This window comes from Miscanthus floridulus, chromosome 7 (genome assembly GCF_019320115.1).
Source record: "Miscanthus floridulus cultivar M001 chromosome 7, ASM1932011v1, whole genome shotgun sequence".
Classification (NCBI taxonomy): Eukaryota; Viridiplantae; Streptophyta; class Magnoliopsida; order Poales; family Poaceae; genus Miscanthus; species Miscanthus floridulus.
This window is the reverse complement of record NC_089586.1, coordinates 18,668,392-18,695,464: the sequence shown is the minus strand read 5'-3', so window position 1 is coordinate 18,695,464 and position 27,073 is coordinate 18,668,392. Positions and strand designations below refer to the sequence as shown.

Here is a 27,073-nt window from a genome sequence, read left to right as displayed (position 1 = left end):
GCCTATATGGTATGTAGATATATAATAGTTATAAATAATATGTATGACGAAATTTGTTAAAGAAGAATAAAACTATTATTATTTCTGGGCCTTGCAAGCTTTGGGCTTGGGCTCTCTGCCTCTCCCCTTTTCAAGGGCAAACAGAGGAGTGGCATGCAGCAGCAGCGGGTTCCCCGCCAAACTCGCGGGCGTCCTCAATTTCCGCGCACTCTTATCCCTCGCCACCGCCACCACCAGGCCATTGGTTGACGCCATCGACGCCATGCCCTCGTCCTCCACCTCCGCCACGACCAGCACTGCCCGGAGATGTCGTACACGTTCAACACGCAGCCCATCGTGGCACCGGCGAAGAAGAAGGACACCCGCAATGACGCCGCCGACGCTGCCGTGAAGCACTGCAACCCGCTCTCGTCGAGTGACCACGGGAGGGCGGCCGTCGCCGTCGACGGCGACAGGGGCAGCCAGTACGCGCTCAAGTGGGCCGCCGACAACATCCTCTCCCGCGCCCGGCCCTTCTTCCTCATCCACGTCCGCCGCAAGCCCACCTTCCTCCAGGGCCCCGGTACGTAATCAACAGGAAGGAAGGGGATCTGGTTCTTGATTAATTAGTTAAATTCCCCGGCGCGATGCGATGCTACGCAAACGCGATTTGATTGCTTGAGGGGGTAGTTCAGATGTGCCAGTTCATTCTACGCGCAGTGTGGAGCATAATTATCCCCAATTTTCTCGATCGACCAATTGTTCAAAAATGCAATAGTCAGACGTGTTGCTGAATGTCTGAATTTCTGATTGCCATGTGTGCAGGTGGTAAGCAGTTCGCCATATCACACGTACAGGATGACATTCCGGCCGATTTTCATGCTCAGATGGATCTTCAGGCTAAAGATCTGATGATACCCTTCCAGTGTTTCTGCAGCAGGAGAGGGGTATGCACCGTCACCACCTTACCTTTCCTTGTAATGAAACAAAATGTTCATTTATTTTTTCTGCATCTGAATTTTGGAGAGAGAAAAAGGCAATGCAGATGTTGATTAACCACTTGTTTAAATGATATTCACAAGGATCGTTGCTTTATATATGACACTATAAGTGCCCCTTTCTTTGATCTCTTCTGCATAAACATAACGATTTGGTACCATAATAACCTTTTTGTCTGACTTACTTTAATATCTACAGTTGCAATGCAGGGAAATTGTCCTGGATGGAACAGATGTGTCGAAAGCGATTGTTAATTTTGTTGTGAGCAACAAGGTCGATAAGTTAGTACTGGGGTCAGCATCCAGGAATGCATTTACAAGGTTGGTGTAAACTCTTAAACAAATCGTACACACGATTCTATTTCTCAAATGATTCCATTGGTATCAATCATGCTTGAAACAAAATTCTCCAACTTCAATGAGCGAGTGTGTCATGCATGTTTTCCCTTACTTTTTCCAGAACAATATGGAAACTGGATGTGCCAACATCTGTCACAAAATCTGCACCGACCTTCTGTTCAGTGTATGTGATAGCAAAAGGAAAGATTTCTTCTTTCAGGCCTGCCACTTATGCAAATGATACAGGCAAAGAAGATTTGAAATCTGACCTGCCTGGACACAATCTTTCAAGGTGAGTTTAAATTTTTCTTTCCATCTGCAGAAATGATCATCTTTGTCAGCCGTAGGCAAGCTAGTCTTGTTGCAAATTTTCAACCGTACATGAAAACAGTGAGTTTTTTAACAACCACGTCGAAATTGTCTTCTGGTCAATATTTGCACTACCTTATCTATCTGCAATTTGTTTAGATTTGCGCTGATAAATTATTTGAACTATTTGTCCTCTTCAATTCTTTTTTTGAAGAAAATTTGTCCTCTTCAATTCCATCATTCCATGACTCTTCTGTGTTTTTTTTTGTTTTTGTACATGCTGCTAGTTTCTGTTTCTTTCACAACATTTGAACTCTGCTCAGGCCTATACCAGTACGTGCTCTGATGCCCATCTATGCCAGTTCTGATGAATCAACAGAAGATGGAAGCTTCATGTCATCAGATCAACAACGGCATAGCGACTCTTCATCTGTACAAACAGCATCTTCATGCCCAAGTGGATTCCTAAACGACGTTGATCAGCAATATAGACATCCATTGCTTTCTCTGAATACGGACAAGGAACAAGCATCTCATGCTCCACGTAGACAATTCCTGGGATTTGATGACTCAAGCCTCAAGGATAGCACTCTAAATCCTGGATACAATGTCTACAGTCCATTGTCACCAACGGCAAGTGAAGAATGCACTGAATCAAATTACCGCCATCTAACACTATGCTCTCAACACTTCCACATGCTATCTGTTGTTTTGAAGATCCATTCATTTGCAAAAATGTTATTGCGACGCATACACACGGGCTTACCAACAGCATATATATGATCTGCAGGAAGATGATGAAGCTGAACTAAGCCTCTTCAGAATCGAACGTAAGGAAAAGAATGGTGATATGCTTCCATGGAATAATTACACAGAGGTATTATTGGTACCTTGTGCTTGCTGATGATTATTACTTACACTGTAAAATGATTGTGGTTACAATTCCGAATCTGAACTAAATCTGAAGCAATCATTTTGGCCACAGTTTGTTGCCTATTTGGGCCTGATTGTGTGACTGAAAATTCATGTGCATGTTTTGAACAGGAACACAAGGAGATGACCAGAAACCCAGAAAGCTCTTCCATCCCCCCATCTCACAGAAACAAACCGGAGGCAGAAGCAGAAGCAGAAGCATGTTCTCAGTCAGCAATTGGACCAAAGCATAAACTCTTGACCCTCGACACTCCACCTCATGACGCTCAACGTGGAGAAAGGATTGCAGAGGAGTTTAAAGATCATGATTCACAAGATGTAATTCACCCGATCTTGAGACGCTGGCCACCGATTAGCTCGCCTAGAGATGACAACAGGACCGGGTCTACTCCAGAAGAGACTCGCAAGCTTGACCTCAAGCTTAAAGCCTTGCCAAGGCCAATTGAGACTAAAAGGATGCTCGAGTGCCTGCCTACTAGGCTCGAGTGCAGAACATTTACCGCGGACGATATCACGAACGCGACTAATCATTTCGCTGACGAGCTGAAGATTGGGGAAGGAGGTTATGGACCAGTCTACAAGGCCACACTTAACAACACTCTTGTGGCCATCAAGATCCTCTATTCTAATATAACTCAGGGACTCAAGCAGTTTCAACAGGAGGTATATATATGCTCACAGCTGATTTTGTCTGACGAAACATATCTTGTTTGCCGCTAGTATTCCTAATTTCCAAAGTCCAAACTATATGACCTTTGTGTAAGTTTGTTTGACAAAAGCATATCCTGTTTGCTGTTTAATGATGTCTCTAACTCTCTATATTCATCGTGATAGGAATGATAGGTATTACATGCCTGTTGCATACACGATTGGTTTCACATTTATGAAGATGTGATGAATAATCTTTCATCATTCATCAGGTTGAGCTGCTGAACAACATTCGTCACCCGAACATGGTGCACCTGGTCGGGGCGTGCCCGGAGTACGGGTGCCTGGTGTACGAGTACATGCCGAACGGTAGCCTGGAGGACCGCCTGTTCTGCCACTCCGGCACGCCACCACTGCCATGGCAGCTCCGGTTCAGGATCGCCGTGGAGATCGCGAGCGGCCTGCTGTACCTGCACAAGATGAAGCCCGAGGCGTTCGTGCACCGCGACCTCAAGCCGGGCAACATCCTGCTTGACAGCAACTTCGTGACCAAGATCGGCGACGTCGGGCTGGCGCGCATCATCCCGCGGTCCATGGACGGCGCCGCGGCCACGACGCAGTACCGGGAGACGGCGGCCGCGGGCACCTTCTGCTACATCGACCCGGAGTACCAGAAGACGGGGCTGGTGTGCACCAAGTCCGACGTGTACGCGCTGGGCGTCATCTTCCTGCAGATGGTCACCGCCAGGGAGGCCATGGGGCTGGCGTACACCGTCTCCGACGCGCTGGAGGAAGGCACGTTCTCCGACCTCCTGGACGGGAAAGTGACCGGCTGGCCCGTGCAGGAGGCGCAGGCGTTCGCCGAGCTCGCGCTCAAGTGCTGCGAGATGCGGCGCAGGGACCGGCCGGACCTGGAGACCGTCGTCATGCCCGAGCTGATCCGGCTGCACCGGCTCGTCTCGCCGTCGGAATATTCTTCCTCACTCCCTCCTTCCATGGATCAAGCTCATCACCGTTCAGCGAGTGACAAGGTGACTTCTCCTACTGATAATCTCGAGATAATGCTATCATCTAATCTGCAGGGGCGCTATGTTCAAGTTTGTGCTTACTGCAGGATTTGTGTTTGGATAATGACCTGGTTGACATTCTGAGTGACGGGAAATTGAAAGGAGGAGCATCGTTTGCAATATAAACATGACGAGGACCAGAAGTAGGTCTGTCTAACTGTCTATATGTGCCTCACGTACACTGGAATCTGCTGTTCTATAAATCTTCTGTAAACATATACCGACTTAGCCTGGAAGTTTTTTTGGTGACTTTGCATGTCTGGTCATTATATTCTGGAAATGTAATGTGTGACGCTGAGATTAACCATGAACCTGTAAATCAATAACAAATTTGTTGTTTTGAGGAATCATGAGGGGTTTGCTCTTTGCCCCCTGCTACTGTCTCCTGTTTGTCAGACCAGACAGCTGCACACAGGCATCAGTTGACTATATATATCCCGCTTCCCAGTTGCTACTTGATAGTTGATAATCATGGGAAGTACAGTATTAAAATTTCTTTATGCGAGAGAGGTTTGTCAGTGTTGACTATATGTACTGTCATAGCTGCACTCATATGATGATGCAGAAACGAAGGGATCATTAACCGGACATTTTCCGTTTCAAAAAAAAAATTAACCGGACATTTTGACACTAAAAAGTAGTAACCCAGTCAAATGTAATGTGTATCAATCCTATCCTACTGCGCTCCATGACAGAATGCTGTCCCTCCATGATCAGCCTCAGATTCTGCGTTGGTGGTGGTGTACAAATCCGATGGATATTTTTACTAAGGAGTTACATGACATTACCATGTTAAAGCTTCCCAGAAAAATGTGTATTTGGTGTGCTTTCTTGTGAGTGGGACATGTCATGCCCCTTGTAAACTACTACGTTCACTGAACACACTGTGGTTCCAAACAATCTGCTAAAAACAACGCACACAGCCAAAAACTAGTGACAAAGCCTGCCTACAGCCTACCACACCGATGTATTTTCTTTTCTTTTTTTCCAAAAGGAGAATGTTGCTTTGCTGATTCCAATTGGCAAAAACCGTGGGTGCTCAAACATTTTCCGCTGGTGGCCCGCCCCTGCTGAACGCCGTTGGGTTGGGAGGTGAAAGAGACATGTCGGCGGTGACACCGAGGGGAGGGAGATAGCCATTGCTCTGCTGGTTCCGCCGTCTTGTCCCTCGACCAATGGACAAAACACCGCTCTTCTCCAAAGGTGGCATCAGCATCACCTCTCGTCCTCTCCTACTTCATTCTCGCACTAGCTAGCTCCTCCGATCCGACCCTCTCTCCGTCCGTGAAGACGGCCATGCTCGTCAACACGGCCCGGCGCCGCCTGCCTGCTGCATCCAGACCCACCGGCAAAGCTCGCCCAGAGCCAGAGGCTGCTGCTAGCCGGCTCATCGTCCTGCAGGGCGAGGACGACAAGCGCGTCCAACGGCTTCCGAACAAGCTGCGTGAAGGTGAAGGTGATGACCCAACCTAATCAAACCCATCGTAGTGTCTATCTGCTCGTGAGCGTTCTTGCAAGCTGACACTGAGCTCGCACGTGACTGAAGACAGACCTGGAACTGGAACCCTTTCACCAACACGAGGCACGAGGCGCTGTCGTACCTACCGCCGCTGACGGAGGAGTCCGTCGCCAAGGAGGTGTACTTCATCCTGGCCAGAGGATGGGTGCCCTGCCTGGAGTTCGACAAGGTATCCAATTATCCATATCCGGCCGTCTCATCATCTGATTTGACCACCACCACCAGATCGATCCATGCATGCATGAGACCGACCTGATCATGCATGGCGTGCGATGCGTGCAGGTGCAGGCCGGGACGACGATCCACCGGAGGGGTACTACGACGGCCGGTACTGGACGCTGTGGAAGCTGCCCATGTTCGGCTGCACGGACGCGGCGCAGGTGCTCCGGGAGGTGGGCGAGAGTGCCGGCGGGAGTGCCCGGACGCCTACGTCCGGCAGTGCCATAGTGCATGTCCTTCGTCATCCACAAGCCCTCCTCCCAACTCCCATGCGCCGGCCGCGTGCACCGGCTTCGACTGAGCCAATGCACTCTCATCTCCGTTTCCATGTTTGATGCATGGATTGTACTAGTATTCTGCACTGAGATGAATGGTTTATATATAGACGATAACAGCAAGGTTTTTTCTTAAACTCACCCTCTAAATCCTAATTTTGAAGAGTCATTCTAATAAAAAACCTAAATTCTTATTTGTCGTTCTAATAAAAAAAAACTTAAACCTAAATTCAAAGCACCATAGTCCATAGACCAAGCCGCAAGCACTCATTTAATCATGAATGCCAAGCTACATTGGCCATGTACAGTGTCAGTGCACTAGAATGGAATTCAAACAGGTGCAACACAGAACCGGAGGCCCTCAAACAGAACAGCGAACCAACAAATGCAACAGTAGATAGATAAGCATGAGTCATCAACATAACATTAATTAAGGCAGACATTCTGCACCTTAAACATCATCCCTCCCAATCCCAACAAGAGTCAGCAAGAAAATGCAATCCTAGCACAACCATTTTACTGACAAGACATGGTTAGCTCGGATTCGTCACCGTCCATACGAAGCCTGCTTCATCCCACAGACACAGGTGCAGTCCTGATCCAGCCTGACAACATCCTTCTTCGAGCAGCTATACGCCACAAAATTCATGATGCCCCAAGCTGACCGAACAGTGCAGCCTATTGATGCTCTAAGATTAAAATGGACGGTACAGATGATAGCACTGTAACCTATTATGGAGCAAATGTAAAAAACGGAAAAGGAAAAAGTTGGCCGATAACATAACCTACTGTCATTGCTAAGGAAAGTTTCAATGAAGATGTGTAAGTCAAATACTTCAGTGAAATTTCCAATGAAGAATCAATGCAATGATCTGCAACGAAAGAATGGGACCGAATATGCTCCCTACAAAGCAAATGGTAAGATCTTGCAGTTCCTTAATGCCACAGGTCCATGCAGAAACCAGAAGGCATGGAAGGCCGCTTTTTGCTATATATCCTCTCCGAGAAGCTGTCAACGAGCTGGCCAGAAAGACTGACAGGGTCCTCAATAAGAGTATCCACATAGACACTAACTATCTTTCTCTCTTGCGGGGTGGCACGCAAGCTAAACCATGTAAGAAACTTCACCCTGAAGTTTGTTTCAATATAGCCCTCACACTCCAGCCACCTGACCACCTTTACACAGTACTCATATGACACTTCACAGAAATTATCCTTGTGGCCAAGGTCCTCCATTTTACCAGAAGTTCTTTTGTTTGACGAATTGCCTGGTTCCCTTTCAGGCTTTGAAGAGCCATTTTGAACAACATTGTCACAAGGTTTGGGTTTGAAGCCCCTTCCACCTTTCTCCTTGCTGTTTTCCACACCTCTTGTTGCAATGGGTGGCACAGAACCAGCATATCGAGGTCCAACAATCATCAACTCATTTCCAGCCAGTACACTAGATGTATCCTGTGATCTAGGAACTACAGCTCTTTGATTGTGTTCTAGTGAGTTTGACTCCCTGAGAAGCACTGTTTGAACACAAGCATTGGGTTCCTCATCCAAGGCTGAGGCTGAGAGCCCAGGCGCTTCTTCCAGCTCAGTGACTTCTGTTACCCTATCTGCAGCCATCTGCATATTTTGCAAGTCATCGATGCGTTCACTGGGGTGATGAGACGCTTTATCTGAATCTAGGATCTCAGGATTTTCACAGTACTCAAAATCACTTTCAGGGGACTTGTTTAGATCAGCATAAACAGCAGTATTATTGTTTGAGTCGACACCCTCTGAGGAAGGATCAGACTGGCCATCACTGTTTGCCTTTGGGCTCTCACTATTTTGTCCTAGTCCAGTACCACCTGGCATTGAACCCCTTGGATCATCCTTTTGACAGTTTGTCTTCATTCTAATTTCCCATGACCCCAACTCGATCGAATTCTTGAAAGCAATAACCTTAAAGATATAGCTTGTAGCTGGTGCAAGCCCAGTGACAGGTAATTTTTTCGATGGCGCAAGTATTATGCCACTCGGATTTGACAGGTACGATTCAGTAACAGCCACTCGGTGCCAGACATTAAACGTAGTTGCCTCTTGGGCAAGCATAGGACAGTGAACCAAATCCAAAAATACCACAACAGATGTTTGGGTTATAGCTTCAAACTTTACAAAGTTTGGTGGTATCATAGATGGTCCTGAAAATGGAAACATGGTTCAATTAGTCAATTCCATTTGTATATGTGAATGTCAAACATAAAGAGTACAAAACATACGCTGAATTCTTGAACTAGCAGGAGATACATCTGAGAACAATGATTCCATAGCATCTATAGCTTGAGCACAAAGTTTCTGAACTTCGGCACCAACAGTAAGTCGACTGACAATTCCTCGACCCATATTTGGAGCTCCAGAGATAGGACCGACCTCAGCCTCCAGTTTCTTCAATGCTGTATCAACAATCTCATGCAATACCAAGTACTTCTCTGTGGAGGCAAGGATCTTATGACTGAGATAAATACGATGACACAATACATCCAATCGCCGAGCATCTTTTGCTGTGACCAGTTGTTTCTTCCAGGACCTGAGAAATGAGAAAGGAAATTCAATAGTCATGTGCTAGCTCAGCATGTTAACAATACCAAAATGGCTCTGCCGATTAACAATTCACGCATTCCAATCAATAGAACAGAGCAATAGTATTAATCCGAAACCAATTTGAAGAACTAGCTTCTTCATTTTTTGGTTTTTCCTCTTGTGAGGTAATTCAAATGAACTGACTAACCTAACAGATAATTGTTCTAACATTCAATTCTCCATGCTATGTTCGTATTTACATGTACATCCTACCTTATCAACTCAAATGCTCAATTTTTATCAAACTATGAACTCATCCATTCCATACCTTGAAACTAGAGCAGTAAGATCCCTCAAGAAGATATAAAAAACTAGAAAATTAAATAGGGTTGAGGACCTGTTTTATAGTCTGCTACCTAAAATACTCGCAGCATAAAACTGCCTGTCCCGAACAAACCTTACTCCAGAGGGAAACTGGATGAATCGATCATTCAACCAGGTAGAATAGAGTATCCACAGCAATAGCTCATTGCATAAAGTTAAAGCATGACAGGTTGATTGTAAATCTAAAAAAAGTTGAAATATCTAAAACTTGCTTCTCTGCCTGTGAGCATTCTTTCCCTTGATTAAATGATGACAGTACAAGGATCAATCCCTAAGAACAGAACAGCAAAGCTAAAAGAAAGTGATATAAAATAAGATTTGATCTTTTTCACCAGGTAAGGTACATAAAAGTGTAGTATTTGGAAGATAAATTATGATGAAAAATATCAAAGCTAAACCTCACGACTGTCAAACTAATATTTTTCAATTGTTCTATCAGTGCAAGATATACTGGAAGCTCAGACTAAGATAGGGAGGCAATAAGACTGGAAGCACAGGAACAAAAAAAAGAATCAAATTGCATAAAAACTGTATAACAAAAAGATGCTACAGAACAGTACCCAAGCAAATCATTCTGTTTCCAACAGCGAGTGCAATAATAGCCACCATCAAGTTTCTTGCATTGTCCACTCTGCAGAATACCAGTTCTTTCATCCTTTAGAGCACATTCAAGATGACATGAAAAACCACAGGTATCCTTTTGTAAGTGTTGGTCTGAACTACACGACAACCAGAGGCTTGGGTCCTTGTTATCATCGTAATTGAAACAAATGCAGCATGAACAGCGTCTGCAAAATTTGTCCCTGAGAATAGCCCTGCAAGCTACATTTTGGCAGAAGCGTGGATTATTAGGTGGCCCAGTTACATCAGATGCTGCAGAGTTGTTTGTGATAATCGGTAATCGTGATGGATTGTCACTCTTTCTCGGTCGTTTGGCAGGGGACTGATGGTTAGTTGTATTGGGCTCAGGAATTGACTCTTTCTCTTTCTCTTTCTCTTTCTCTTTCCCTTTCTCTTTCCCTTTCTCTTTCTCTTGTACATGTTCCACAGGACCAGATGATTTTCCAGACACCACCCTGAAGAGATAATCTAGCATTCTCTGTTTGGATAAACCAGTATATTTCCTCTCCCTTCCAAGATCAGAACAAAGAATCTCTACAATCTCCCGACGGGTCCACGACTGGAGCCTGTCAGGAGCACTTTCTGGGCTCTTTGATAAATCACGAACGAGTTCTCGCTTTTCATCCACACTCATCAATCGACAATTAGCAGGATCAATCACTGTTCCTGGAGTAATAAATAACACAACATATTACAATCCATTCAATATATACAAAACAGAATTCAAGTTTTTTGCAGCATTATAATCTTAGATACATCACCAATATGCTTAAAAATATAGCAGAAGCATGTTTGAAAGGAACTTTGTAGTCATAATTCATAATAACAAATCATCAAAGTTGAAGCCCAGAATAGAAACTTTAAATTTATTAGATCCCATAAAGCATCCAAGGAATACTGGTTGCAAAGAGTGTAGGGTAGTCATTCCAACATAATCCTAGAAACAGATAAACAAACAAGAAATAGTGTTGGAACAGAATCATGTGTAATCAAGCTTCTTTTGTTTGCCAATGCACATTTAGAAGTGTTATATATGTATACCATGCAAGAGTATGTTGGTTTCAGGCTGCAATGGTTTTTATAAGATATCAAATATCTTAGCAAAAACCATTGTTATTAAGGCTAACTTAAGTGTCGGAGCAGTCTAAGGGGTAACACCATGCCTGACAACTTGACTAACATATGTACATCGTCCGCCTTATGGGTGTGGCGTCCCAAAATCATCGCTTTGGCATCCAAGTCACGGGAAATAACTTGTAGCAGGCACCATATGAGGTGTCATCGGCGGATAAAAGCGGTAGAAGAAAAAGGAAAACAGCAGGAGATTCCGGCGGGAGACAAAGACAGACGGAGCATGGGAGAAATAGAGCACGAGACAGAGAGTGGGAGATCTGAAGGATACCGCCCAGGAGGAGTCATCCTCCTATCCAGCAGCACTAGCCGCAGCGGCCACCTCTGGTCAACGCAGCAGCAGGGTACACCACCTCCAATTCGCACTGCAGTAGCAGGGGCCACTGCCTCCGATCCAGACTCCAGCACAAAGGGGTTGTCACCTCAGCCCGCACACCGGTGGCGGCGGCCGCCTCCCTCCTTTTTTGCCCTCTTTACCCTAGGCAGTTAGGATTGAGGGGGCTGTTGGGCTTCTATGGGTTACCTGGCCTGGTGGCATTTTTCCTTTCCCCCCTCAATTTAATACTACATCATATTTGTAGATCCCTCCCGCACTACTATTATGTTTTACAGAAAAAAGTAATGTTGGATCCATAAAAAAGGAAAGCATGCAAATATATTCCATAAATAGAAAAGTAATCGAGCACTTGGTACAAAATATAATAACTCTAGTGCAATTTCCCAGTATACATAGGCCTTTCGTAACTGACCATTTATAATAGACTTGCATGGCACTTCTACATAACTCAGATTCTGGCACCACATTCGAGGCATGTTTTATGGAGCTATGAATGTGTTCCGCATATAATATTAGCTACTAGTGTCAGGAACATTCTACTTGTGCAGCCTCTACCTATAGACAGCAACAATGGAAAAGGCAAGAAATACACTCTGCTAAGAAACTTAAACCCTCGGTAAATCTGTATAACAAATGAAATCAACACACGGCTGCCTCCAACCTAAAGCGGACACAACAAGGCAAACAAAGCAGCGTGTGCGAATAAAACCCACACAGCCAGGTCAACACGGTCAGAATCACCAAATGGGCATCGAAATTCACGAACTGCAACATTAGCCCCCAGCATACATTATTAGCTAGTATTAGGGACCTTCTACTTACATAGCCTCTATCTATAAACCGCAAAAATGGAAGGCAAGAAATACACTCTGCAAAGAACTTAAACCCTCTGTAAACCTGCATAACAAATAGAAACAACACACGGCTTCCTCCGTCAACCTAAAGCGGCCACACCAACAAGGCAAAAAAAGAAGCACATGCGAATAAAAATCCTACACGGCCACGCCAACGCGATCAGGATCACCCAATGGGCATCCAAATGCACAAACTGTAACAGTAACCCCCAGCATATATTATTAGCTACTAGTATTAGGAACCTTCTACCTGCGTGGCGTCAACCTATAGACGGCATCAATGGAAGGCAAAAAACACACTCTGCTAAGAAACTCTGTAAACCTGTAAAACAAATGAAATCAACACACAGCTTCCTCCATCAACCTAAAGCGGACACACCACAAGGCAAACAAAGCGGCGCATCCGAACAAAAATCCGACATGACCAGGTCAACGTGATCGGGATCACCCAATGGGCATCCAAATCCACAAACTGCAGCAGTAGCTCCTAGCATATATTATTCGCTAGTAATAGGAACCTTATGCTAACGTAGCCTCTACCTATAGACAGCATCAATGGAAGGCAAGAAAGACACTCTGCTTCTGCTAAGAAACTTAAACCCTCTGTAAATCTGTATAATAACAAACAAAGTCAACACACTACCACATCCATCAACCTAAAGCCAGCACACCACCAAGGCAAACAAAGCAACGCATCCGCATAAACATCCCACAAGGCCAGGTCAACGCGATTGGAATCGCACAACGGGCATCTAAAATCCACGAAGCCGCAACAGTAGTCCCCCCAGCAGCTGAGGCGGTAGCCACCGACCCAGGCTTTTCGCCCGTCCCAAAAGAGATACTTTGCTACCACCACCGGGTACCAACAAATGAGGCGGCAGCTGTGGACACGTACATCCCCGGACAACGACGTAAAGGCACCGAATCCCCCGGCCGCCCCCTGCCGCACTCCACACGGGCGAAACGGCCGCAATGCGAGTAGCCACCGCCGCATGCACGCGAATCTAACGTTACCGGAGCCGGCGCCGGCGGCATCCCCGCGCGCGCATGCGGCGCCGAGCCCGACCCCCCATGCGTCGGCGAACAGACTAAGCCGACCAGCAATTTGAACTCGCGGGAACCGCCAGGCGCCGCGCATGCACGGTAAATCTCGGATTCGCGGGGACGAGCGCCTCGTGCGGCGCGCGAGGGACGATGGACGGGCAGACGGCCCGCCGCCGCCACCCGCGCGCGAGAGAGAGAGCGGCATGGAACCTCGACGCGGGGACGCGGACGGAGAATCCCGCTCCGCATCGCGCAATCGGCCCCACCCGCGCGCGGAGACCCGCGCAGCGAACCACCAGCCGCGCGGATCGAGCCGCGCGGCGACCGCGGCGCGGAGAAGTAGTGGGAAAGGGAGAGCCGTGGAGGGAGGGGACGAGGAGCGCTGACCTCCGCGTGGGGGATCCATGACCCAATTGCCCGCCCGCCGGAGAGACCGAAAGGAGGGGGAGGAAGGGTCGGGGGTGGGTGGGGGGGAAAGATCTCTCTCCTCTCCTCCCTCGTCTGCTCCCTCTCCTCTCCTCACTCGCGTGGACTCCTCCCTCCTCTCCTCTCCTCTCCTCCCGCTGGGATGCTGGCTGGCTGCTGCACGACGCAGGCGAGGTTAACGCACGCGGATCAACGACGCGATGATGCCGCTTTTGCGGTGGGCACCCCCGAGTTCCCGCGTATTCCGGAGTTGCTACGCTCCGCCTTCGTTGAACGGGCAACGAGCCGCTTTGGTTTCGGATGCGGTTGGCTTGGACGTTGTTGTTACGGTCAAATTGATTAGGCAGAGAGAGAGAGAGAGCGCGGTTTAGCCGAGGAGTGGTAGGTGTACGTCTCCGATGACTTGAGATGAGAGGTTGTTGGGCAACTTTTAAACCGGCGAGGCTAGAGTATGGCTACCCATGATGTCTCTATGCCGTGTAGGTGATGTAACACAACACATATTAGCGTATTATTAGTGACTATTCAGCGCGTTCGGCTGATCCAGTTTTAACTGATTTTGGCTGATTTTGGCTGATTTAATAGTGTTCTGTGAGAGAATAAGCTGAAACAAGCTGAGAACGTATCAGCCGAACAGGTTGGCTACACATACATGTGTGGCGTGTGTTGGGCAATACCATGAGGGCGCAGTTGCATTAGGGGCAAGTCATGTGATGATTATGAGGTTTATATATCTGAATTTGACACTAACTCAGACAATAAGACTGATGTCAATGGCAATTAAAGTACTTTTATTAGAGGACATAGGACATTTGTATTGAGTGTATCTTCATTCTCCTCCTTTGTATCAATGGATCTCATGCCTATGCACATATCCTAGATAATTCGAGAACGAGAAGAGTGTGCTACATGGTTCCGGCTATATAAAATATAAAATAATAAATGTGGTATATTAAAAATAGCAATAAATGTGTTCGTTATTATTGTCTCGGTAAGTATATATGGATATCATTTATTTGGCTAAAATATATGGCATAGCTTTACCTAAACATGTCATGCTGGTCGATGTCTATCTATAGCTGAAAGCTCTAGTTTGGTTTTGGTAAATTGATAAAACCCTAAGTGCTAACCTAGTTTATCAAGTGATCATGAGATAGGTAGCACATTCCAAGTGGTGAAGCAAATGAAGATCATAGCATGATGATGATGACATGGTGATGATCAAGTGCTTGGTCTTGAAAAGAAGAAAGAGAAAAACAAAAAGCTCAAGTCAAAGGTATAAACCATATGAGCTATTTTGTTTTGGTGATCAAGATATTTAGAGAGTATGATCACATTTAGGTTTGATAGCCGTACTATAAAGAGGGGTGAAACTCGTATCGAAATACGGTTGTCAAAGTGCCACTAGATGCTCTAACTCATTACATATGCATTTAGGATCTAGTGGAATGCTAACACCCTTAAAAATGTTTATGAAAATATGCTAACACATGTGCACAAAGGTGATACACTTGGTGGCTGGCACATTTAAGTAAGGGTGAAGAAGTTAGAGGTGAAAAGGAGTTAGTCTTGCTAGTCACTAAGTGACCAAACGCTGATCTCAGAAGTACCGGCGCGTCCGGTCAAGTGTGGCAGCACAGACGCCAGTGTCGGTCAATCGACCGGACGCTGGGTCATGGATTGACCAGACGCTGGCGAGGTGAGTCCGGTCCTGTTGTCGGACAGCGCTCAGAAGCTAGGGTTTCTGACCGGACGATGGAAGGGTCCGGTCGTGCATGACCGGACACGTCCGGTGGGCAAAAGGTGTTTCTGGAACCTTGCTGGAAATGATCGGACGCTGGTGGCTCAGCGTCTAGTCAGTTATAGCGTAGTGTCCGGTGAACACAAGTTACCGTTAAAATCGAGACACGTGGCAGTCGTTGGGTGACTGAACGCTGAGGTCCAACATCCGGTCCACTTGACCGGAGCGTCTGGTCAGCCTGCGTTGTGCCCAGTGAAGGGGTACAACGGCTCTATTTTGTAAGGGATTCTATTTAAATCCCATGGCTGGCTCAAGCTCACTCTCTTGGTCATTTGCATTGACATAGCAACCTTGTGAGCTTAGCCAAAGCCCTCCCACTCATCTCTATCATTGATTCATCATTTTTGTGAGATTGGGAGAGAATCCAAGTGCATTGCTTGAATGTTTGCATCTAGAGACACTTGGTGTTCGTGTTTCGCTGTGGGTTTCGCTTGTTACTCTTAGTGGTTGCCACCACCTAGATGGCTTGGAGCAGCGAGGATCGTCGAGCGGAGGGTGGTGATTGTCTCCGGCTCCGATTGTGGTGATTGTGAGGGGTTCTTGACCTTTCTCCGGCGGAGAGCCAAAATGTACTCTAGTGGATTGCTCATGGCTTGTGTGATCCTCATCTTGTGTTGGTTGTGCGGCACCCTATTGAGGGTTTGGCGTGTGAAACCAATTAGCGCGTGAACCTCCAAGTGAGTGAATCGCGACAACAAGGGCTAGCTTGCCGGCAAGCAAGTGAACCTCGGTAAAAAATCATTGTGTTCATCATTAATTCTGAGGTAATTGGTCTTCATTGGTATTCATTCTTGTGATTGATTGGTTCCTTCATCTACATGGTGGTATAACCTTCTTGATCACTCTCTTTACATTACCACAAACTAATTACCAAGCTCTTTAGTGTAGCTAGTTGTGAGAGCTTGCTTGCTTGGTTGGTGTGGCTCTTTAGTTAGCCTTTGAGAGCACACTAACATAGGGTAGTGTCATAGCTATTGTGTGAATAGATACTATCTAAACTAGAATTATGGTAGGTGGCTTGTATTTTGAGTAGGCTAGCGCAACACTTGCTTCACCTCATAATTGTCTAATCATTTTATTAAGTATTGTTGTAGAAATTTTTATTAGGCTATTCATCCCCTCTCTAGCCATTAGGACCTTTTAAGTGGTATCAGAGCTAAGGTCACCGTGATTTGAGGCTTAACAACCTTTGGTGTAAAAAATGGCTCAAATCAACAACACCAAGAAGCCACCCCAATTTGATGGCATAAATTATCCTTATTGGAAGTCAAAGATGACCACACACATCAAGTCAATCAATAGAAAGGTGTGGAAGGTGATGGAAACTAAAATTGAGATTGGTGATCCAGAAAATCCCACCACCGCCGAAGAAGTGCTTCTCCAAAATAATGACATTGCTCTAAGTGCTATTCATGATGCAATTGATGAGAGAACATTTGAGCAAATAAAGAATATTGAGATGGCTCATGAGGCTTGGAAGAAGTTGAAAGAATCATTTGAGGGCACTCAAGCCGTGAAGGGTGCAAAGGCATACATCCTCAAAGAGAAGTTTGCAAGCTTCAAGATGAAGGAGGATAAGAGTGTGCCAGAGATGTTCCATAGGCTTCAAGTGCTTGTCAATGATCTTAAAACACTTGGTGAAGAGGTGAAGGACGAGAACTTCTCTCATAAGTTCTTGAGATGCTTACCTTCAAGATTTGGCACATTGGTCATCATTTTAGTGAGAAACGGTTTGGACACCATGACACCAAACTAAGTATTGGGAGACATCATGACCGATGACACATATAGAGATGAAGATGAGAAGAAAGAAAAGAAGGAAAAGAAAGATGACAAGAAGGATGATAAGAAAAAGAGCATGGCATTCAAAGCCACATCATCTAAGGGCAAAGCTAAGCAAGAAACATCAAGTGAAGAGGATGGATCTTAGGATGATGATGATGATGAGAAGATGGCTCTCTTTGTCAAGAAATTTGGCAAGTTCATGATGAAGAAGGGCTACCGTGCTAGAAGAAAGAAGTCTTCATCTAAGAACAAAGAAGAGTTAAGAAGGTGCTTCAAATATGGAAGCAAAAATTATCTTGTTGCTCAATGCCCATACAATAGCAACAATGGTGATGACAACAAGAAGAACAAGAAGAAGGACAAGAAGGAAAAAAAGAGAAGAAGGACAAGATGGCATTCAAGAAGAAGAAGGGTGGTTCATATGTAGTCACTTGATATAGTGATGTTTCCTCAAGTGATGATGATGATGATAGTGATGATAACAAGACCACCAAGAAGAAGGTTCTTGCAAGCATTGCTATCAATGAGAAGCCTTCTCTCTTTAAATCTTCATCGTGCTTCATGGCTAAGGCCACTAAGGTACAATCTTGTGATGATGAAAGTGATGAAGAACATGATGATGAAAATGAACATGAAAATAAAAATGATAGTGATAGTGATAATGATGAACCCACTAAAGATGAATTATTTGACATGCTAGAAGATGCTAGAGAACACTTTGACATCAAGAGAAGGGAATGCAAAAGCTTGCGTAAGAAACTAAAAGACCTTAAATAAGCCTTTGATGAGCTCAATGCATCTCATGAGAGGCTAGAGGAAGCCAATGAGAAGCTTGGCAAAGCTCACAAAAAGCTTGAAAAGGCTCATTCATCTTTGCTTGATGAGCAAAATAAAAAGAGACATGTTAAAACTTGCAATGTAGGTTTAACTTGTGATATAATTGATGAATCATTTTCTATGCCTATCATTGTTCCTCCCACTAACCCTTCGTGTAGTACTTCTACTTCTACCTCATCTAGTAGTGATAGTTTTACTTGTGATGCCTCACTAATGGTTGAGAATGAGAATCTCAAGAAGGAGGTCAATAAGCTCACTCACACTTTGGCTAAAGCCTATGGTGGTGATGACCGCTTGCTTATGTGCTTGGGTAGCCAAAGAGCTTCTCTCTACAAAGAGGGATTAGGCTATACCCCCAAGAAAGATAAGGCGGCCTTTGCTCCTCACAAGACTAGTTTTGTGAAGAACAATAGTCGGTTTTGCACTAGTTGCAAGCAAGTTGGTCATAAAGAGCAAGAGTGCAAAAACAAGAGCAAAAATGCTAATGTATCCTCCCTTAAGCTTGATTCATGCTATATGCTTACTAAGGGTACAAATGGTGTGAATGCTAAGTTTATTGGTACACCAATTGTGGGCCCAAAGAAGAAGGCTATTTGGGTACCAAAGACCTTGGTAACTAACCTTCAAGGACCCAAGCAAGTTTGAGTACCTAAAAAGAATTGATCTTCTTTTATAGGTTAATTACAAAGCTGGAGGAAGGCATTGGGTTCTTAATAGTGGGTGCACTCAACACATGACCGGTGATGCAAGAATGTTCAACTCAATCAACACCAATGGCAATGATGGTTATGATAGTATCACATTTGGTGATAATGTCAAAGGCAAGGTCAAAGGGCTTGGTAAGATTACAATATTCAATGACATGAGCATATCTAATGTGTTGCTAGTAGAGAGCTTGAACTTCAATTTGCTATTCATGGCTCAATTGTGTGATCTTGGATTCAAATGCATATTTGGGGTAGATAATGTAGAGATCATAAGTGTAGATGGCTCTAATTTGATATTTAAAGGCTTTAGATATGAGAATCTATACTTGGTTGATTTCAGTGCTAGTGAAGCTAAATTATCTACATGCTTGTTCACTAAGTCTAGCATGGGTTGGTTATGGCATAGAAGGTTTGGTCATGTTGGAATGAAACAATTGAATAGATTGGTTAAGTATGACTTGGTTAGAGGCTTAAAAGATGTTGTGTTTAAAAAAGATAAGCTTTGTAGCTCTTGTCAAGCCGACAAATAAGTTGGAAACACCCATCCTAAGAAAAGCATGATGAGCACTAGTAAAGTATTTGAGTTATTGCACATGGATTTGTTTGGGCTAACACAATACACTAGCATTGGTGGTAATAAATATGGCTTTGTGATAGTGGATGATTACACTAGATACACATGGGTATTCTTTCTAGTGGACAAAAGTGATGTGTTTGTAACATTCAAATCATTTGTCAAGGGCATTCACAATGAGTTTAAAACAACCATCAAGAGAGTTAGAAGTGACAATGGTAGTGAGTTCAAGAACACTAGAATTGATGAGTTATGTGATGAATTTAGAATTAGACATCAATTCTTAGTCAAGTACACTCCACAATCAAATGACCTTGTTTAGAGGAAGAATAGAACACTCATTGATATGACAAGGTCCATGCTTAGTGAGTACAATGTGAGTCAATCTTTTTGGACCGAAGTTATCAACACAGCTTGCTATTGTAGCAACCGCCTCTATTGTCACCTATTGAAAGAGAAGACACCATATGAGCTCTTGAATGGTAGAAAGCCCAACATTGCATAGTTTTGGGTCTTTGGTTACAAATGCTATATCTTGAAGAAAGGCACTAGATTGAGCAAGTTTGACAAGAAATATGATGAAAAATTTCTACTTGGTTACTCCACTATAAGCAAAGCATATAGAGTTTGGAATTTAGATAGTGGTACTCTTGAGAAAGTTCATAATGTTGAATTTGATGAAACCAAGGGTTCACAAGTAGAGAATGAGAACTTGAAAGATGTTAGAGGCATTCACTTTCAAATGCCATAAAGAACATGGATATTAGTGAATTAAGGCCTAGGCAAGTGAATGATGATGAAGATAATCAAGTGCAAGTGCTCTCTAACTCAAATGTGTAAGATGATACAAATCAAGTTAGTGCAAGTGGATCTCATGACAATGAACAAGATCAAGTGGCTAGTACATCATCTCAATCTAATGATCAAGCAAGTGCAAGCAATCAAGTTCCAATACTTCAACCAACCAATGTTGCGAGGGATCATCTATTGAACACTATCATTGGTGATATTTCTAGAGGTGTACAAACAAGATCAAGATTGGCATTATTTTACGAACACTTCTCATTTGTATCATCTATTGAACCAAAGAAGATAGATGAAACGTTGAAGGATGTTGATTGGGTGAATGCTATGCATGAAGAATTGAATAACTTCACAAGAAATCAAGTATGGGAGTTGATAGAAAGACCAAAGGGACACAATATGATTGGAACCAAATGGGTCTTTAGAAACAAGCAAGATCAAGTTGGGATAGTAGTAAGGAACAAAGCAAGATTGATAGCACAAGGCTATACACAAGTTGAAGGTCTTGACTTTAGAGAAACATATGCCTCGGTTGCTAGATTGAAAGCAATTAGAATCTTACTAGCCTATGCTTATGCCCACAACATTAAGCTCTATCAAATGAATGTTAAGAGTGCATTTCTCAATAGTTACATCAATGAAGAAGTATATGTTGAGCAACCTCCCGGGTTTGAAGATGATAAGAAGCCCGACCATGTGTACAAGTTAAAGAAGACATTGTATGGCTTGAAGCAAGCACCTAGAGCATGGTATGAGAGATTAAGAGATTTTCTACTCTCTAAAAGGTTCACAATGGGCAAGGTTGACACCACACTTTTCATCAAGAAGATTGGAAAAGATCTATTTATATTACAAATCTATGTTGATGACATCATATTTGGATCAACAAATCAAGATTTTTATGATAAGTTTGGAAAGATGATGGCTAATGAGTTTGAGATGTCCATGATTGGAGAGTTTAGTTACTTCCTTGGTCTTCAAATCGAGCGATTGAAGAATGGTACATTTGTAAGTCAAGGCAAGTACATTAAGGACATGATCAAGAAGTTTGAAATAATTAACAGCAAAGTCATTAGCACACCAATGGGAACCAATGGCAACTTAGATAGTGATGCAAGTGGAAACATGGTGGATCAAAAGTTGTATCAATCTATGATTGGAAGCCTACTCTATGTGACCGTATCAAGACCAGATATCATGTTTAGTGTATGCATGTGTGCAAGATTTCAAGCCTCACCAAGAGAAAGTCATTTGAAGACTACAAAGAGAATATTGAGATACTTGAAGCATACACCTAATGTTGGTTTGTGGTATCCTAAAGGAGCAAAGTTTGAGCTAGTTGGTTACTCTGACTCAGACTATGCGGGATGCAAGGTTGAAAGAAAGAGCACCTCGGGCACATATCAATTATTAGGAAGATCACTTGTCTCATGGTCATCAAAGAAGCAAAATAGTGTTGCATTATCAACCGCCAAAGCCGAATACATATCCGCCGATAGTTGTTGTGCACAAGTACTTTGAATGAAGGCTACTTTAAGTGACTTTGGAATCAAGTTTAAGAAAGTACCATTACTATGTGACAATGAGAGTGTAATCAAGCTAACCAACATCTAGTTCAACATGCAAGAACAAAGCATATTGATGTCTGTCACCATTTCATAAGAGATCACCAATAAAAAGGAGATATTTGCATTGAGAATGTAGGCACCAAAGATCAACTTACCGACATATTCACCAAGCCATTGAATGAGAAAAGGTTTTGCAAGCTAAGGAATGAGTTGAACATATTGGATTTCTCAAATATGTGTTGATGCACTCCCCACTTATATGACATGCCTCTCCTTCAAGCTATTTAAGGTAAAAGTTGATTGGCATGATATACATTCTTGCTAAGGACATGTTTAGTGTATTTAGTCACATTTCTAATCTTATTAGGACCTTTCAAGTAGTTCTATTTTATTAGGCTCATTCATGAAAATCAAATAAATTTGATGATTATATGGTATCACTATTGCTTCTATGCTTGACTTAATCTAGTGATAGCATATGACATGTTTATGGGCTTGTAAACTTAGTGTTTAATCTAGAAAATAAACTAGTGTTTAACTCAACATGGTATAAGATAACCCTTATTCGGAGGTGTGAAGAAGCTTGTCCTTGGATCAAACCGAGTTAAATATCTTTGGTAAATGATCTAGATTGGACCAAATTTGGACAATGATCCTCACCTCATTGGTTGTCATTGATAATCTCGATCCTACAAGTGCTACTATCTATATTTTTAAGCCTTTGTGGTCATTGATGACAAAGGAGGAGAAATAGTATACAAAGATAAGTGAAAAGATAGTGAAAGGGGAGAGAAGCAAATATATAAGTGAAACAATGATATAAGTGACAAAGGAGAAGAGAAATAAAGATACAAGTGATAAGGGAAAATTTGTCATAGGGGGAGAGCACACAAGTAGGGGGAGCAAGCTCATGAACTTGTATGGTGCATTTCATATGTTTGCTTGTATAGCACAACTTTTACATTTCAATATGCATGCTTGTGTGATGTATGCTAGTTATAAGATTGTATGATGAAATAAAAACTAACATGCATAGGATATCTAATGATTTCATTTCCAAGTATTTCCAAGTGGTATCTTTTCAAAGCATGTGTACAAGTGGTATCAAGCTAACCATGGTGCTAAGGATGGTATAATGTTGCACTCCCTCTCATAAGTTCTTGAGATGCTTACCTTCAAGATTTGGCACATTGGTCATCATTTTAGTGAGAAACGGTTTGGACACCATGACACCAAACTAAGTATTGGGAGACATCATGACCGATGACACATATAGAGATGAAGATGAGAAGAAAGAAAAGAAGGAAAAGAAAGATGACAAGAAGGATGATAAGAAAAAGAGCATGGCATTCAAAGCCACATCATCTAAGGGCAAAGCTAAGCAAGAAACATCAAGTGAAGAGGATGGATCTTAGGATGATGATGATGATGAGAAGATGGCTCTCTTTGTCAAGAAATTTGGCAAGTTCATGATGAAGAAGGGCTACCGTGCTAGAAGAAAGAAGTCTTCATCTAAGAACAAAGAAGAGTTAAGAAGGTGCTTCAAATATGGAAGCAAAAATTATCTTGTTGCTCAATGCCCATACAATAGCAACAATGGTGATGACAACAAGAAGAACAAGAAGAAGGACAAGAAGGAAAAAAAGAGAAGAAGGACAAGATGGCATTCAAGAAGAAGAAGGGTGGTTCATATGTAGTCACTTGATATAGTGATGTTTCCTCAAGTGATGATGATGATGATAGTGATGATAACAAGACCACCAAGAAGAAGGTTCTTGCAAGCATTGCTATCAATGAGAAGCCTTCTCTCTTTAAATCTTCATCGTGCTTCATGGCTAAGGCCACTAAGGTACAATCTTGTGATGATGAAAGTGATGAAGAACATGATGATGAAAATGAACATGAAAATAAAAATGATAGTGATAGTGATAATGATGAACCCACTAAAGATGAATTATTTGACATGCTAGAAGATGCTAGAGAACACTTTGACATCAAGAGAAGGGAATGCAAAAGCTTGCGTAAGAAACTAAAAGACCTTAAATAAGCCTTTGATGAGCTCAATGCATCTCATGAGAGGCTAGAGGAAGCCAATGAGAAGCTTGGCAAAGCTCACAAAAAGCTTGAAAAGGCTCATTCATCTTTGCTTGATGAGCAAAATAAAAAGAGACATGTTAAAACTTGCAATGTAGGTTTAACTTGTGATATAATTGATGAATCATTTTCTATGCCTATCATTGTTCCTCCCACTAACCCTTCGTGTAGTACTTCTACTTCTACCTCATCTAGTAGTGATAGTTTTACTTGTGATGCCTCACTAATGGTTGAGAATGAGAATCTCAAGAAGGAGGTCAATAAGCTCACTCACACTTTGGCTAAAGCCTATGGTGGTGATGACCGCTTGCTTATGTGCTTGGGTAGCCAAAGAGCTTCTCTCTACAAAGAGGGATTAGGCTATACCCCCAAGAAAGATAAGGCGGCCTTTGCTCCTCACAAGACTAGTTTTGTGAAGAACAATAGTCGGTTTTGCACTAGTTGCAAGCAAGTTGGTCATAAAGAGCAAGAGTGCAAAAACAAGAGCAAAAATGCTAATGTATCCTCCCTTAAGCTTGATTCATGCTATATGCTTACTAAGGGTACAAATGGTGTGAATGCTAAGTTTATTGGTACACCAATTGTGGGCCCAAAGAAGAAGGCTATTTGGGTACCAAAGACCTTGGTAACTAACCTTCAAGGACCCAAGCAAGTTTGAGTACCTAAAAAGAATTGATCTTCTTTTATAGGTTAATTACAAAGCTGGAGGAAGGCATTGGGTTCTTAATAGTGGGTGCACTCAACACATGACCGGTGATGCAAGAATGTTCAACTCAATCAACACCAATGGCAATGATGGTTATGATAGTATCACATTTGGTGATAATGTCAAAGGCAAGGTCAAAGGGCTTGGTAAGATTACAATATTCAATGACATGAGCATATCTAATGTGTTGCTAGTAGAGAGCTTGAACTTCAATTTGCTATTCATGGCTCAATTGTGTGATCTTGGATTCAAATGCATATTTGGGGTAGATAATGTAGAGATCATAAGTGTAGATGGCTCTAATTTGATATTTAAAGGCTTTAGATATGAGAATCTATACTTGGTTGATTTCAGTGCTAGTGAAGCTAAATTATCTACATGCTTGTTCACTAAGTCTAGCATGGGTTGGTTATGGCATAGAAGGTTTGGTCATGTTGGAATGAAACAATTGAATAGATTGGTTAAGTATGACTTGGTTAGAGGCTTAAAAGATGTTGTGTTTAAAAAAGATAAGCTTTGTAGCTCTTGTCAAGCCGACAAATAAGTTGGAAACACCCATCCTAAGAAAAGCATGATGAGCACTAGTAAAGTATTTGAGTTATTGCACATGGATTTGTTTGGGCTAACACAATACACTAGCATTGGTGGTAATAAATATGGCTTTGTGATAGTGGATGATTACACTAGATACACATGGGTATTCTTTCTAGTGGACAAAAGTGATGTGTTTGTAACATTCAAATCATTTGTCAAGGGCATTCACAATGAGTTTAAAACAACCATCAAGAGAGTTAGAAGTGACAATGGTAGTGAGTTCAAGAACACTAGAATTGATGAGTTATGTGATGAATTTAGAATTAGACATCAATTCTTAGTCAAGTACACTCCACAATCAAATGACCTTGTTTAGAGGAAGAATAGAACACTCATTGATATGACAAGGTCCATGCTTAGTGAGTACAATGTGAGTCAATCTTTTTGGACCGAAGTTATCAACACAGCTTGCTATTGTAGCAACCGCCTCTATTGTCACCTATTGAAAGAGAAGACACCATATGAGCTCTTGAATGGTAGAAAGCCCAACATTGCATAGTTTTGGGTCTTTGGTTACAAATGCTATATCTTGAAGAAAGGCACTAGATTGAGCAAGTTTGACAAGAAATATGATGAAAAATTTCTACTTGGTTACTCCACTATAAGCAAAGCATATAGAGTTTGGAATTTAGATAGTGGTACTCTTGAGAAAGTTCATAATGTTGAATTTGATGAAACCAAGGGTTCACAAGTAGAGAATGAGAACTTGAAAGATGTTAGAGGCATTCACTTTCAAATGCCATAAAGAACATGGATATTAGTGAATTAAGGCCTAGGCAAGTGAATGATGATGAAGATAATCAAGTGCAAGTGCTCTCTAACTCAAATGTGTAAGATGATACAAATCAAGTTAGTGCAAGTGGATCTCATGACAATGAACAAGATCAAGTGGCTAGTACATCATCTCAATCTAATGATCAAGCAAGTGCAAGCAATCAAGTTCCAATACTTCAACCAACCAATGTTGCGAGGGATCATCTATTGAACACTATCATTGGTGATATTTCTAGAGGTGTACAAACAAGATCAAGATTGGCATTATTTTACGAACACTTCTCATTTGTATCATCTATTGAACCAAAGAAGATAGATGAAACGTTGAAGGATGTTGATTGGGTGAATGCTATGCATGAAGAATTGAATAACTTCACAAGAAATCAAGTATGGGAGTTGATAGAAAGACCAAAGGGACACAATATGATTGGAACCAAATGGGTCTTTAGAAACAAGCAAGATCAAGTTGGGATAGTAGTAAGGAACAAAGCAAGATTGATAGCACAAGGCTATACACAAGTTGAAGGTCTTGACTTTAGAGAAACATATGCCTCGGTTGCTAGATTGAAAGCAATTAGAATCTTACTAGCCTATGCTTATGCCCACAACATTAAGCTCTATCAAATGAATGTTAAGAGTGCATTTCTCAATAGTTACATCAATGAAGAAGTATATGTTGAGCAACCTCCCGGGTTTGAAGATGATAAGAAGCCCGACCATGTGTACAAGTTAAAGAAGACATTGTATGGCTTGAAGCAAGCACCTAGAGCATGGTATGAGAGATTAAGAGATTTTCTACTCTCTAAAAGGTTCACAATGGGCAAGGTTGACACCACACTTTTCATCAAGAAGATTGGAAAAGATCTATTTATATTACAAATCTATGTTGATGACATCATATTTGGATCAACAAATCAAGATTTTTATGATAAGTTTGGAAAGATGATGGCTAATGAGTTTGAGATGTCCATGATTGGAGAGTTTAGTTACTTCCTTGGTCTTCAAATCGAGCGATTGAAGAATGGTACATTTGTAAGTCAAGGCAAGTACATTAAGGACATGATCAAGAAGTTTGAAATAATTAACAGCAAAGTCATTAGCACACCAATGGGAACCAATGGCAACTTAGATAGTGATGCAAGTGGAAACATGGTGGATCAAAAGTTGTATCAATCTATGATTGGAAGCCTACT

At 42.7% G+C, this 27,073-nt stretch overlaps 2 protein-coding genes across 3 annotated transcripts; one reads left to right on the top strand and one right to left on the bottom strand.

Moving 5' to 3' along the window:
* The first annotated feature begins 254 nt into the window (after positions 1-254).
* On the top strand, positions 255-4,683 carry LOC136466660 (U-box domain-containing protein 52-like). 2 transcript variants are annotated; one of them, XM_066465123.1, is made up of 9 exons: positions 255-562; positions 805-926; positions 1,177-1,298; positions 1,438-1,608; positions 1,988-2,258; positions 2,416-2,502; positions 2,670-3,221; positions 3,479-4,237; positions 4,321-4,683. In XM_066465123.1, the coding sequence occupies exons 1-9, from the start codon at positions 307-309 to the stop codon at positions 4,396-4,398; spliced, it is 2,418 nt and encodes an 805-aa protein (XP_066321220.1). In that variant the 5' UTR covers positions 255-306; the 3' UTR covers positions 4,399-4,683. The 2 variants fall into 2 exon arrangements, with proteins under 2 accessions (XP_066321220.1, XP_066321219.1); XM_066465122.1 differs by having other exon boundaries at positions 1,949-2,258.
* Positions 4,684-6,654: 1,971 nt separating this feature from the next.
* LOC136466661 (VIN3-like protein 2) lies at positions 6,655-13,955 on the bottom strand. The gene is made up of 4 exons (XM_066465124.1): positions 13,598-13,955; positions 9,784-10,510; positions 8,539-8,846; positions 6,655-8,460 (listed from the first exon to the last, which is right to left on the bottom strand). Exons 1-4 carry the CDS (start codon positions 13,614-13,616, stop codon positions 7,223-7,225), a joined length of 2,292 nt encoding a protein of 763 aa, XP_066321221.1. The 5' UTR covers positions 13,617-13,955; the 3' UTR covers positions 6,655-7,222.
* Positions 13,956-27,073: the final 13,118 nt, after the last annotated feature.